Here is a 13,350-nt window from a genome sequence, read left to right as displayed (position 1 = left end):
CTGGGAAGGAAGGCCCAGAAATCTGCTCTCTGAAAAGCTTCTCCCCCGAGAGAGAACGCTAGGCTGGGACGTTGGCAAGCATTTGAACCGCAGCAGGGACTTCAGGGCTGCGGGGCTTTGCAGCCTTGAGTGGACCTGGCTCCTTCCTTTATAGGGCTCCCACCTTCTTGTGGTGAGTGTACGCCAGGGTAACCTAGCTAGGAAGCCATAGATAACCGCGTATAGATGCACATATGCACATGCAGAGACAGCACATGCGCGCTAATACACACACACACACACATTCACCTGCTCCCAGAGTCTCGTACATAAGACACCACACACAGACTCACAACACACTCATACGACTTACTCTGAAACCAGACAGAACATCACAGAGCACACAAACACGAGCGAGCACACATTCACAGGCACCAACATTCGTAAACCATATAGAAATATACCGAAGCTAGAGACATACAAAATACACACGCCAGATACACTCACACGTGTGCATACTTTCGGAGAGCAGACAGATTATGGAGGACGGGATTTAAAGAGACCACAGAGAAACATGAACATAGGGATAATAGACATAGGGAAAATATGCACCCACCCAACATACACGCACCCCTGCACTTGAACAAGTCCATACACATACCTAATCTGTCACTCACGTTCACACACGCACATAGACAATGCCCAGGAACATTTGGGGAGGCCAGATTGTGGTTCAGTCTTGGGAAATGAACCTAGAGCTAATGGATCTGGGTTCAAATACATTCTGCCAATTACAGTATCTGATATCTTCCAGAGAGTGCGCTTGTAGGTGGCAGGTGTGTGTGTGTGTGTGTGTGTGTGTGTGTGTGTGTGTGTGTGTCCGTCTGGATATGTGTGTGCCCGCGTTTGCGCGTGCTTGCCAGTCTGGAGGGTTATCCTGTTGGCAGCACCTGCCTCACTCCTGGGGCGCTACATCCAGCAACAGCCCAAAGATTTCCGGTCTTGCAACTCTGAGACTCAGTTCACCTTATCTGACTCCCTAAGCCGCGCTCCTCCCACCTGGGCTGCGGGAGGGGGGGGGGGGGAAGGGCGCAGTCTCACCTGGGTCCTGCCCAGAGGGAAGGGTGTCACTGGAGGAGAGTTAGGTGGGAGGGGCAGGAGCTGGGCTGAGCTTACTGGAAAGTGGGCGGACCCAGCTCCCAGGGGCCACCTGCCGGAAGAATGTATCTTGGGTCCCTGAGGCCGCGGGCAACGCGTGGGCTCCGCCCCACCAAATGCTGGAGGACAGCTAACTGGAACTTGCTTCTAGAACCCTCCTAGGGATGCCAGGGCTTCCCCTTCAGGGTTTAGGTAGAGAAAACTGCCTGAACTGCATTGAACGCCAGGGCAGAGTCTCCTCTTGGCTCTGAGAAGCGGTTTAGGAGCGACCTCACCGACTCCCAGATCCTTGGACCAGAGAATGCAAGTTTTCCTGGGGAGGGGGTTGAGAGTAGTATGCGTTCTTGAGCCGATGTATCCTTCAATCTCTCCCAGTTGGTTTCTCGGCTTCAGTACCTTTCCTTGCTGGCCAGACACTGAGGTGAAGTACTTTGAATTGGGTGACCTGTTCTGGTTCTGAACCCATGACCCTGATTCGGTTTTACCGCCTCTCCTCGTCTGCAGAATGGAAAAATTTCTTACCACCACCACTCATACTAAATCCCAAAGTAAAACATGTAACCGGGGGGAAGGGGAGAAAAAAAATCAAGATACCCGGACGTCACGGTAGAAATCTAGTTTTTTTCCGGATCGAAATCCGTTCGCCTTTTGAGCAGGAGACGTGACCCGGAGGCCTGTGTACCCAGGGCAACCTGGTTCACCCCTTGTCAAGATTCCTTGGTACTAAGAAGATTAGAAGCCTCTGGAGCTCTCTTCCGCCTCCCTTGACATGAATTCCCGATCCACACCAACTCCCTGTGGAAAGCGCTTTGCAAACATAAACAACAGCCTATGGTGGTCTTTTGTTGTTGTTTGTTTTTGTTGTTATGAGTATTCAATGAAATGGAGCTTTACCGTCTTATTGTTATCGTGTCTGTTGACTATCCGGACAATCGGTTCCCTTTTACAGATGTAGACAACCTTCCAGGTCGTTTGGCAACCCTCTGGACTGCCTGACTGGATGAAGCTTCTGGGTCTCGGTCAGGCTAGGTTCCCTACACTGTGCTCCCGGAAGCTGGACTGGGATGGGGATGGAAGGTCTGCCCCAGGATTTCCTAATTCACCTCGAAGGGATGGAGCCAATAGGCTTTCTGCTTCTAGCATGAAACTCTGATCTTGGGCTCCAGTGATTATTAGAGCAGGCAAAATTGTGAATGACTGATGAAAGAAAGAGGAGGAGGATGAAGTCTGCCCCTGGCTCTATCTTCTACTCCTGCCTTTGACGACTTTTTCCCCCCAGATCTCCATCTACATGCACCACACCTCAAAATCACTAAACAGGAACAGATAAAGTGCTCGCCTTCCCTCCATTCCCTTACTAGACTCCAGGACTCCCTGAGTTCTTCTGATGTCCCAAGTGGCTGCTCACCAGGGTCCTAGGGGTTCGGGAGGACAATGGTTAAGCTGAGGTGGTGATGGCGGGACTAACAATAACCCACTCGAGTCCCCACCTCTTTTCGATTCCGGGAGAGGCAAAGATGCACCTTATGTGAGATTTCTCTCCTTTTCGTGGAAGAGTAGGGGCAGGTGGAAAGGCAGGCGGTATGGTCTCTCCTAATATCCCACCACCACGCAAGTACACATACACACATGCCACCTCCCCAGGGAACTAGTCATCAGTTAGAGTTACCTCTGTATATTGAAAGGGAACCAAAAGAGAAATGCAGAAAATATTCTGTATTTATTGCCAGATGTACCTGGTTCGACTGTCAATAATCTGTCACTTACTCTCTGGCTAACCTCTCTGGACCTCTGTTTCCTCATCTGTAAAATGAGGGGCTTGGTCTAGACGATTTCTCAAGTCCCTTGAAGCTCTAAATTTTTTACCTTAATCTAAATTCTCTCCTCGGATTACTAACTTGTGACCTTAAGCAAGCCTGGGCCTCAGTTTTCTTAACTGCCAAATGGGGATAATTTCTGCCTTCCCCTGCCCGCCTCCCTGGGATATGGGGAGGTTTAGCTGAGATTATGGTTGCAAGGCGCTCTGGGAGCTGAACTGGGCTGGGCTGGACAGAAGCAGAGACCTGTAGTCTTTCTCCCGGGTGGTTATTGTCAAGGGAGCTCGAGATAGAACTTGAAGACTTGGCCGGAACTTGCTTGCAGGCACTAGCTCCTGCGCACCTGGCCCGGTCCGCTAGGTTCTGGAAAGACTTGGAAAGACGCGCCACTGGAGAGGCATTTGGTCTCGCCTGCAATAAACAAAGAAATGCAGGATAGAATCTGCTGCGTTGTGGGGGCTGAGAAAACTCCACGGGTGGGGGGGGGGGGGGAGAGGGGAAGAGCAGAAGCCCCAGTGCTTGTTGTTTGGCCGGCTTTGAGTGCGCTCTCTAGGAAAAGTTGGACGTGGGCATCTACTGGGGAGGGGATACGTGGGGAAGAGGAAGGAAGAGGGAAGGGAGTCCGGTCCAGCATTGAGCCAGGAATGAAGAGGATCAAGAGCTCGAAGGAGCTCTGGTCCCAGACCTAGAGTTCCATAGGTGTGGATCCCTTATATTTTTGTTTTATAAAAGCCTCCATAATTAAAGATCGGAGGGCGCCTGGCTTTTCCTGAACAGACCCAACCGCAGGTTCTAGAAACTCAGGCAAACGAAATGCTGTAAAAATAAAATAGCCCCGTCCAACTCAATTGCTGTGTGAATTGGAAAGTCACGCATTCGACTGGCTTTGGGCAGTCCACTCGATCGGAGAGGAGGTCGATCGATCTTTGGACAAAACTTCAGTCTCAATAACTGGCTTTTCTATTGCGCCTTAAGATTTACAAAAGGCTTGATAGTCATGACTTGTTTTAGCCTCACAAGTTTAAGCCTCACAACCACGTTGTTAAATGGGTGTTACAAATATCAGACCCATTTTACCGAGGAGGAAACTGAGGCTTTCCCACAATTATAAAAGTGGGTATCAGAACCGGGATGCAGACCCAGGACGTTCTTTCTATTATGACACGGTGTCTCTTCTGTAGCTCTTTCTGGTCAGTCTGATCCAATCCAAAAGCTGAGCTAGGAGTTCGTTCTTGCTAAGCCTGAGAAAGGGAAGGTTTTCTGGGTAGGGAGAACCAAGCCTCTTTTTTAGGGTATAAGGAAAATCGATTCGATTCGATTCACATTCCTTGGGGGTAGCAGTGCTATAGGAACATACCCTACAAAATGAGGGTTCACTGACCCAAGGAGGAAGAGGTTAAAGGGAGAGCTGGGCAGACAGGACTGTGGAGTGGGTTTAGGGATATGAGTCTGGGGCTTCACAGAGAGCTGTCCAGCTCTTCCAAGTTCCTGGAGGCATAACTTCGTTTAAATCTCTCAAGAGAGAAATTCAAATGTCCGTCTGTTGTGTGTGCGTGTGGCTATGAGTGTGGGCGTGTCTTTGAGATCTGCATATACGTGTCCGATGCATGTGTGTAACGTGCATGTCTGTAGTGGGTGCGCGTCTACTCTATGTGTATCAATGTGTGTTGTGTAGTCACGGCATATATGTATTAACAATGTTTGTGGTAAGCATATAGTTTGCTTGCGCGTCTATATATAATCTGTCCATGATTGTCTTCGGAGTAGTGTATGTGTCGTTCAGGTGTGTATGTGCCTATTGTATATCAGTGGTGTGCGTCTGTATGCCTAGAGTGTGGGTCTCTGTGTATATCTGGCTCATCTGTGTATGTGTGTGGTGTGTCTGGAGGTGTCGTTCGTGTGTGTGTGACCTTACCCTGTGTGTATGTATGTATAGTGTACAACGCGTTTCTGAAGTCTTTGTCTTTGTAAAATGCCTATATCTGCTTGCCTTCCTCTGGGGGAGTGCTTCTTCAAGGTTCTGATGGTCCTGTACATACCTCCTCAGTTCCCCTCCCCTGTCTAGACCATTGTCTTCAGAGCAGTGGTTTCTCCACGCTTGCTCTAAACCGGAAGACTCCCCCGAGTACATAGGATAAAACTGTCTCTTTATTGTTTCCCTTTGCTGCTTGCTCTAGCCAGATTGGCAGACCTTAACTTCATCACCACTGTCGTCCATCATCATCATCATCATCATCATCATCATCATCACCACCACCACCATCGTCGTCCCTCGGGTCAGACATACGTGGCAGACTTCCCCGTTTTCATCTGCCTAAATTCCATTTGGGGCTAGTCAGCTCGTCAACCCAATACAATTTGCACTGGGCCAAGCGGAATCGCGCCCTGGGAAGTCCCGACCAAGCGTCCAGTCTTTGGGGGAAGGGGGGAAGAGAAGCGTTCAGTCTTTACAGCCCCCAGAGGAGGGTAAATGTCAAAGGCAACAGTGCTCTTTCCTTCCCCCATAGTAGACAGACATTTGCTTGCTTCCAGGCCCCTAAGACCTACGGGTTCCTCTGCACACGGGCTGACTGGTCCATGAGTTTGAAGCCCTCTCCGAGGCATCTCAGGCTTTGGGGTGCTATCCTCTAGCATGGGAGCATGTCGCTGCGGGGCTGACCTAGGGAGTTGGAGAATGCGCCCGGACTCTGCTACGCTCCCGGAAGAAGCGCCTGCCACGTGCGGTTCGGCCCGAGAGCAGTTTGGGAGGGCGCGAAGTCTTTCTGGCTCACACCTGCCCCTATCACCACATCACGTCCTGAGGCAGCCAGAGAGGAGCGGGGGAACACAGGAACCAGAGAATAGAGGGGAGGCAGGGGAGCCATCCGAGACAATTTTGTAGGAGTGTAAACTGAGCAAGGTGTGTCTCACTCAGGTCTCTGCTTGCACCGACTGCAGGTGGGCTCAGGCAGGTGGCTTAGTACAGGTTTTCCCTGGGTCTAAAACCAGCTATGTCATTCCTTCTCTCATCTCTGGTTTCTGAGTTCCCACTCCAGCGCAAAGCCCCTAAATCGTTTGAAGGCAGAAATGGACGTCTCTGGGTTTTTTTTTTACTCGGTCCCTATAAAAATGCTAACTGCCAAAGCTCTCCACTCAGGTTCCAAGGACTCTTAAAGACATGCAAAGTGGGGGTATGCAACACCTCCTGCAGCCTAGTTACCTCTGTCCGTGGCCACTAAGGCCCCGCCCGCCGGGACCACGGTTCCTTTCTCTGACCCTCTGGGACTTGGGGTTATAAATGCTTGAAGACCCCAGCCCTGGCCAACGTTCCCGCGGACAGAGTTGGTACAACCAAAGTCCGGGGAGAGAGCACCGGAGTCCAGGGGCTGGCAATAGAAGGCAGCCAGCGCTAATTAAAAGAGCAAGGCTGCTGAAGCTCTATGCCGCCCCTCCAAGATTCCGGCAGGCTGTACATCCCCTCCCCTTGAACCCCTCTCTGAGAAAAGAAGAGAAGCCGACTCCTGTTCTGTCCTGTCCTATCCTGCCCTCTCCTCTCCTTTCTTTCTGGCTACTGGGACCACTCCACACGGGAGATGTCTCGGGTAGACACAGGAGAGAATTTTATCACTCACCCACCCCCTAAACTAGCCAAGTCGTCAGACTCTTGGGCCCTTTTTGTCGGGCACAGCCAGACTGGGTCATGCCTAAAATGCTCATTTTGGTTTTAACTCACTAAAAAAAAAAGTCTCCTTTGGGAAGCTTTACTGTTACAAAGCTCTTGTAGAGCTCGGTAAGGGGGGCAGGGGGCGGAGGGGGGGGGAGTGTCTCCAGACCCCATAGCAGGTGGGCGCATTATCCTTCGGGAAGGTGCTGGAGCCGGACTGAAGCCCACAACCTCAGTATCTCGCCTCTCGCAAATTGGTTTATTTGCATTAAGTAGGTCTGGTCAAGGAGACCTATCGCGAGGCGTTCAAAGAGTGCTCTTGGAGAGATTGTTGTTATTTGGGGTGGGGTGGGGGGTTCGTACTTGGACCTCTGATCTTCCTGTCCCTTCCCGCCTCTCCCCCCTCTACGCCCAGGCAAGGCACCTAGAAGCCGTTCTTCACAGCCGTTTGAAAGACAACTAATTACATTCCCAAGGGAAGACTGATATTTACCGTTTGTGTTTTTCCCCGTTTATGGCAGGTTTATGCGGTTACCACAGACTTATGGCTTCGTCGAGGGCTGGTATCCAAGAAGAGGAGAAGAGGGAACAGAGACAGGAGAAAAGAAAAGGAAAGTTGGGAGTATTCTGCGGGGATATTGGTGGTCTCCCACAAGCCCGGTGGGCTTCTGAACCTTAGACACTTTGGAAACCGCAATTAAGCCTTTTTGTGTCACAGAAACTAAAACTCTTCCCCCACTTCTTAGTCTACTTCCTCACTCCCACCCAAGTCGTCCAGAACCCTATAAGAGGAGACACCACCACGGAAGATGGGAAACACGTGGGGGCGTTTGCCCCACCTGAGTCTCCCTTTCTTCCCTGCTTCCTTTCCACCAGCAACCCTCTCCTCTTTCCTCCTTTGCCTTAAAATGAGCTGATAACAGGACTAGAGCTCAGCCTCTTACCCTATCGGCCAGGTCTCAAAGGGACACTTTGATTGAGACTCTGCTTCCCTTCTGGATCCAGGGAAGCTGTCTGCGACCAGACTAAGCTAAAACTCAGCCTTGCCTATGCCCAGCCAGTGTCCTAAAGACCAATTCTATTAAAGATTTCCCCCAAATCTTAGGACCCTCGGGAACCCTTGCATTGCTTCCCTGGAAAAGTCCCAGACTAATGCTGAGGACCAGAAATCCGAAGAGTCCAAACTCATCACCCGCACAAGATTTCTCCCTCCCCAAAAATCAAAGCCACAGGCCAGTCTGAACTTAGGCACAGTAGTCCCAAGGGGGTAGCCTGGGCCTCTCAACCATCTTGACCCTGCTAGGCAAAGTTGGAGGACAGAGCCAGAGAGCTGCAGGATGTCCACTCTCCTGGATACGAGACTGCTTTTCTTTTCCTTCTTCTCCAGAAAGACAAATCAGACAAGTGGACGGGGAGATCTAGGGCCTGGGCTGCCCCAGTCGACTTGCGGCTCTTGCTTCCTGCCCTCCTGGCCCCCTGCTTTGCCTGGCCGAGTTGGGGTCAGGGAGCCTACAGAAGGCTTAGACCTCTGCCCTCAAGCTGCTGCCTCTCCCTATGTTGCTCCATTAGCATATCCCAAACCTCGGGTGAAGGGATCTGGGCTGTACTTCCCAGGGCATCGGACCCTGAATACACTGAGGGGTGGGGGGAGGGCGGGGGAACGAGCGATAAATTTAGTAACAGCAGAAAAGCTGGTTAGAAACCGAGCCTGACTTTTCTTGGATCAGCCTCGAGGGCCTCTAGTCTCAGAGTAGGCAAGAAATTCTGCCCTGTGGGGCCACTTTCTTCCAGGGGGGGCCAGAGAGAGGACCGAGAGCAACCTCCGGGAATTTCCCCCTCGGTCACCCGGCTCCTCCGAAATCCCTGCCTCTTCGATACCTGCTCTTCCCCTGCCCCTGTCCGTTTTTTCCCTTTCGAGAATAAAACCAAAAAGAACCAACGACCAGGAATTTCTGGGCATTGGGGGCCATTTTCGTTCCTCCCTGGTATAATGAGGCTGTCTGAGGAAATAACATGAGTAAGGGTCATAGGGCGGGGGTCAGTTTTCCCTAGAAGAGATGACCTCCTTCCCCCACCCTCTCCGGGAGTCATCTTTGCAGGCACCAGACGGCCTTGATCATCCCACTTCAGATAATCCAAAGTCTGGTCATCTGCACCCTGCCCCAGGGGGAATCTCAAGCATGGGAGACAAGCAAGAGGGCTGCTCTCTCCTCACTCTCCCTGCCTCTACTCCCAGCTTCTTCATAGGCATTTCTTCCTTCCCATTGTCAACAATAATTACTTTTATTTTCTTTCACGTGTGTGTATGGCGGGGGAAGGTGTAGAGAAAACTGTATTTTTTCTCCTCTTCTCCTTTATCCCTGTCTTTCCGCTCCCTGTGGCTCCTGGGGCTTCCGCCAGGCTGAGGGTCAAAGACAGGACTGACAGAGAGTGAGACTGGAGGCGCTGACAGGCTTTGGGTGGGGGTAAAGGCTGCTGACATGAAGTTGAAAAAAGGTGAAGGCCGCTTAGTCCAGTTAAGGCCAGGTCCAAAATTAGACGCCTTAGGAAGGAGGCTTTCTCGGCCCCCATGTCCTCTGCCTTGATGTCCAGGGCCCTTGCAGGAGAAAAGTCCCGAATGTGTATCTGCGTTAACCTTTCTCCCAAGACCCCTTAGGCCAGTCCCGCTTTACTCATCCTCCCTCTGAGGGCCTGATCCTGAGGGAAGATTAGTAGAAGAGGGGGCCTCTCTGGTTTCAGACCTCAGTCCCACTTGCCTTAAGGAGTGGGTTCAGCTATTTCTTCCGCCCTCCCCAGTTTCTGAGTTCCCTCGTACCTGAGGGCCTGGAGTTTGCTGCCTGGAGGGGAGAGTAAAGAGAAGAAAAAGTAGAAGGAAGAGCGAAAGTGGCCCTGATTGTCAGCAGCCCACACTTTCAGGGCCCTCCACCCTCATTGCCCGCGACGCCCCCCCTCCTGCACCCGGAATCTAGCTCCCCGCTATTCGTTTGCCTGGGCTGTCCTGAACTCCTCCCTGATCTGGGGGGTGAGCTCTGTGGCCAGGAGTAGGGGTTTTAGTTTGACTCCTATTTGGGTCTCGGTCATTAAAACTGCGCAGGTTTCGGAAGAAGGTGTAGATAGCTGCAGCAACTTGGCATAACAAACAGGACAGCGGGGGTGGGAAAGATCCTGGTTTCTGTGGGTTCAGGGCTTGGGGGATTGAGGGTGGCTTGGTGGGCGGTGTATAAACCCAGCTGAGACTGGAGGGAAGAGCGCCTATTCCGCAGTGCCTCGGTCGAGGTTCCCTTGGGAGATCGGCCTCTCCTGACCTAGGAAACTGGGGTGAAAGGGGCAGTAGGAAGAGGAAGGCCGGGAACCCTTAAGGCTTAGCAGACAGAAGTGTGTTCCAGACCAACTACTCCCTTTCATTCCCAGCGCTTTTCCCCAGGAGCATTTCCAACCAGGGAATACCCGGCCAGTACATACTTCTCCCTTGGAGGTCTCCACCCCACACACTCATGCCGAGCCCCACGCTCAGCTCCCCTAGACTGGCTACCGAAGCCCAGCTGAGGCCGGCGGGACCGAGCCAGGCCCTCCCACCGCCCACCATCTCCTCTCTAAGGCCGCCCGCCTCGGGCCCAGCTGGGCTCTCGGCGCCGGCAAGAATTAGGGACTGACAGAGGAGGAAGAAACACAATTAAGACAAATCCACCCACCTTCCTGTGGGAGCCCTCCACCTGCTGGCCTAACGGCGGGACCCCTTCTCCTTCGGTCACTCAGCTCGACCCGGACTAGAGCCCCCTAGCCTTACCGGTTCTCTGCCCCACAGCTCGGTGCTTCCCCTGAGCAGGTGTGTGTGTACCGGAGGGAGTGGAGTGGGAGTAGTTGTGCTCCCCGACCCACAACTTCCCAAACTGCCCCTTGCCCAGAGCTCCTCCACAGATCTGTCCTCTCCAAACACAGCCACCGCCCCCCCACTCCCACCCACCCCCCAGCCTGGTGCCCCCCTCCGCTGGATAGCGCCATCAGAGAAGCCGAAAGGTCTGGGAAGAGTTATAGGAGAAAGAATGAGGGAGACTGGGGGTAGACAAGTCAGTCCCTTCCTTCCCGCCTTGGTCCCAGCCCCGGCCAAGAGGCAGAGGTGCTAGGGAGAGCTGGCTTCAGAGCACCTGGACTCAGGGCTGGGCTGTGTAGAAAGGTTCCGGAGTACCGGAGTGGGGGGGGGGGGGGCAACCAAGAGATTTCAACTACAACCCTTTCCCACCCAAGTCTTCTCTGAGCTCTGCGGATCCCCGCACGGATCCAGTCCCTTCAGTGTCCCCACAGATCTTCGGCGCACCAGAGGTTTTCCAGCAATTCTCGCCCCTTTCCTGTCCGGGTCCCCGTCTCCCCTCTCCCCAAAAGACCTCCGCCCGGGCCTGGGGTAGCAAGCTCAGCAGCCTGCAGACTGACAAAGTAGAGTTGTTCTGCTTGTGTTTATGACGCTGAGGGAGGCAGTGGGGGCGTCCCGACTAGGGACCACTGGGGTTGGGGAGGAAATGGGGGGGGGACCCGGCAAGGCTTGCGGGGCCAGCCGATGTTGGACGGAGCTGATGCCGGCAGGGAGCAAGCCAGCAGCGGGCAGGCAGAGAAGCGGGGTTCGAACTACCCGGGTTGTGAAGGGGACGGGGTAAAACAGGGCAGAGGAGGACACAACTGGGCAAGGCAAGACTTTGTGGGACGCCCCTCTAGCCTGGGAGTGGGTGGGAGTACAGATTCTTAGGCACCCGCCGGGGGGTGGGGCGTCCTCCAAGAACCGGAGTCCTAGGAGAAGAAAGGTGTCGAAAGCCGTTGTGGAGAAAGATCATTGTAACATTTTTAATTGGGGGGGGGGGGGGTGGAAATCCCATCCACAAGCCCGCGTTTGCAGAAAGACAGTGGGACGGAGAAGCTGGGGGCAGCCGGCGTTTATTCTCCTTTCACCCCACCCACTCCCAACCCGCTCGAGGTCCCTGGACTAGGACGAGTCCCGCGGGAGCAAACCCCGAAGGAATCCAGTCGGGTGGCCCCAGCGTTAGTCAGAGTCACCTCGATCCTGGGACGGTACCTTGATCCGGTGAAAGCGCGTCCGGGCTGTGGGGCCGGTCGGGGGCAGGAGCGCAGAGAGAGGACGGAATATCCTCTTAAAGGGCCAGTCGTGAGAGGCTCCGAGGTGGTTGCGAACGAGGGGGAGGGGGAGGGGGAAGAAGGGAGGAGGAAGGAGGGGGGGGAGATAAGTGAGGTGAGGAAGAGGAGAGCACCCCCCCCCCCTAAAGAAAGAAAGAAAAAAGAAAATGTCCCCCCAAAGCAATCCCACCTCCAGCCCGTACTCAGCGCCTCCGCCGCCAATGATGATGATGGTGATGATGGTGATGGTGATGATGGTGAATACATTGGAAAGTTTTTTTGGCCCCGGCGAGGGGTGTCAGATTGAAGGCTCTGTGCGCATGTGCGAAGGTGTCCGGAATTGACAATGCTGGGGAGATGAAGATAGCGTGTAGCAGCTTCGGGAGTCAAGGAGGAGGAGAGGGATTCAGCAAGCCGACAACATGAGATCCAAGGCGAGGGCCAGAAAGCTAGCCAAAAGTAGGTCTCTACCGCTCCGCGCTTCCGCCCCCGGCGCTCCGGGCCCGCGCTCCCGGCCTGGCCTCCCCCTCGACCGTCCGCGCTGGACTCCGGGGCACTGGGGAGGGGATTGGGGGGCTTCTAGAGGAGGGGGTTGTTGTGCGTGCGCCCCGCAACCCAGCGCGCTGCGAGCTCCTAGGCCACCTTGTTGGGGACTGCAGAAGGGTGAACCGGGAGGGCTGGGGGGGGGGGTCTCTCTTCCTCTTTCTCTGCTCTCTTTGCTAGTCCCCCCACACACCCCCCGCCCTGGTTCCCTGCCGAGGAGCTGGGGCACCGGGATTGTGCTGTCCCCGAGGGTTAGTAGTCCCCCCCGATAAAAACCCACCCCCCAAAAGCCTTCCCAGTGTCAGGCGTTCCGCCGGCTGAACTCAAGACGCGGGGGAATGGCCGGGAAGGGAGGGGGTGAAGGGGAGGGCGAGGGGGTGGAGGGGAGAGAAAAGCGAAAGTTAACGAAAAGTTGACGAAAGGGGAGAACAACTTTTTTTCCTTCCTCACTCACTTACACACATACACATTCCCTCTCCCTCTCCCTTTCCCTCTCCCTCTCTCTCTCTACCTCTCCCTCTTCCTATTCCTCTCCCTCTCCCTCTCTCTCTCCCTCTCCCTCCCTCCCTCCCTCCCTCTCTCTCTCTCTCTCTCTCTCTCTCTCTCTCTCTCTCTCTCTCTTCCTCTCTCCCTCTCTCCCCCAGTGGTTCTCAGTCCTGGTCAAATCCTATACCGGGCTTTTGAAATAGTGGGCGCTAGAGTACCGCCTTTGGCATCCAACAGACTCAAGAGGGGAGAGTTAAGGCTGGGGGGGGGGGGGGGGGAGAAGGGGAGGGGGGGAGAGAGGGGGAGGGGGAGGTGGGGGGGGGGGGGGGGGAGGGAGGATTATTGAGAAAAGGGGGGGGGGGGGGGGGGCGCAGTGCAGAAAACTGGTTAGGGAAAAATGGAGACGTTTGCTCTTGGGTTGGAATTTTTTGTTGTTGTGTTTATTCCCAAAATAAAGAGAGTGAGGCTTGCAGAGTGAAAAATTGGCAGTTTGGGTGAAGAAGGGACGGGGATTATTTTGAGGGTGGTGAGATTTCGATTTAGTCCGATGTATCTCTCCCCCCTCCTCCCCCCCATCTCTCTCTCTCTCTCTCTCTCTCTCTC

The 13,350-nt window shown here is 53.9% G+C and overlaps 1 protein-coding gene and 1 long non-coding RNA gene across 3 annotated transcripts in view; one reads left to right on the top strand and one right to left on the bottom strand.

The window, feature by feature from the left end:
• Positions 1-11,755, bottom strand: part of LOC138153865 (uncharacterized) — a 14,236-nt gene extending 2,481 nt beyond the window's left edge. Inside the window, exons 1-2 of one of the 2 annotated variants that reach the window (XR_011166484.1) lie at positions 11,660-11,755; positions 3,201-3,365 (exon numbers count right to left, since the gene is read on the bottom strand). This is a non-coding gene — a long non-coding RNA (uncharacterized lncRNA). Of the gene's footprint in view, positions 1-2,838; positions 3,366-11,659 lie in introns of those variants that run through there. The other variant, XR_011166485.1, reaches the window with a different exon arrangement.
• Positions 11,756-12,047: 292 nt separating this feature from the next.
• PRDM16 (PR/SET domain 16) overlaps positions 12,048-13,350 on the top strand; it is a 657,978-nt gene continuing 656,675 nt past the window's right edge. Inside the window, exon 1 of the mRNA XM_069078277.1 lies at positions 12,048-12,177. Coding sequence (XP_068934378.1) covers positions 12,141-12,177 — 37 coding nt within the window. The 5' untranslated portion in view covers positions 12,048-12,140. The remainder of the gene's footprint in view (positions 12,178-13,350) is intronic.

The sequence above is a fragment of the Petaurus breviceps genome, unplaced genomic scaffold (genome assembly GCF_028583685.1).
Source record: "Petaurus breviceps papuanus isolate PSGF00001 unplaced genomic scaffold, PetGlider_PUasm1.0 91041, whole genome shotgun sequence".
Classification (NCBI taxonomy): Eukaryota; Metazoa; Chordata; class Mammalia; order Diprotodontia; family Petauridae; genus Petaurus; species Petaurus breviceps.
Note: the sequence above shows the minus strand (reverse complement) of the source record. Positions and strands in the feature narration are given on the sequence as shown.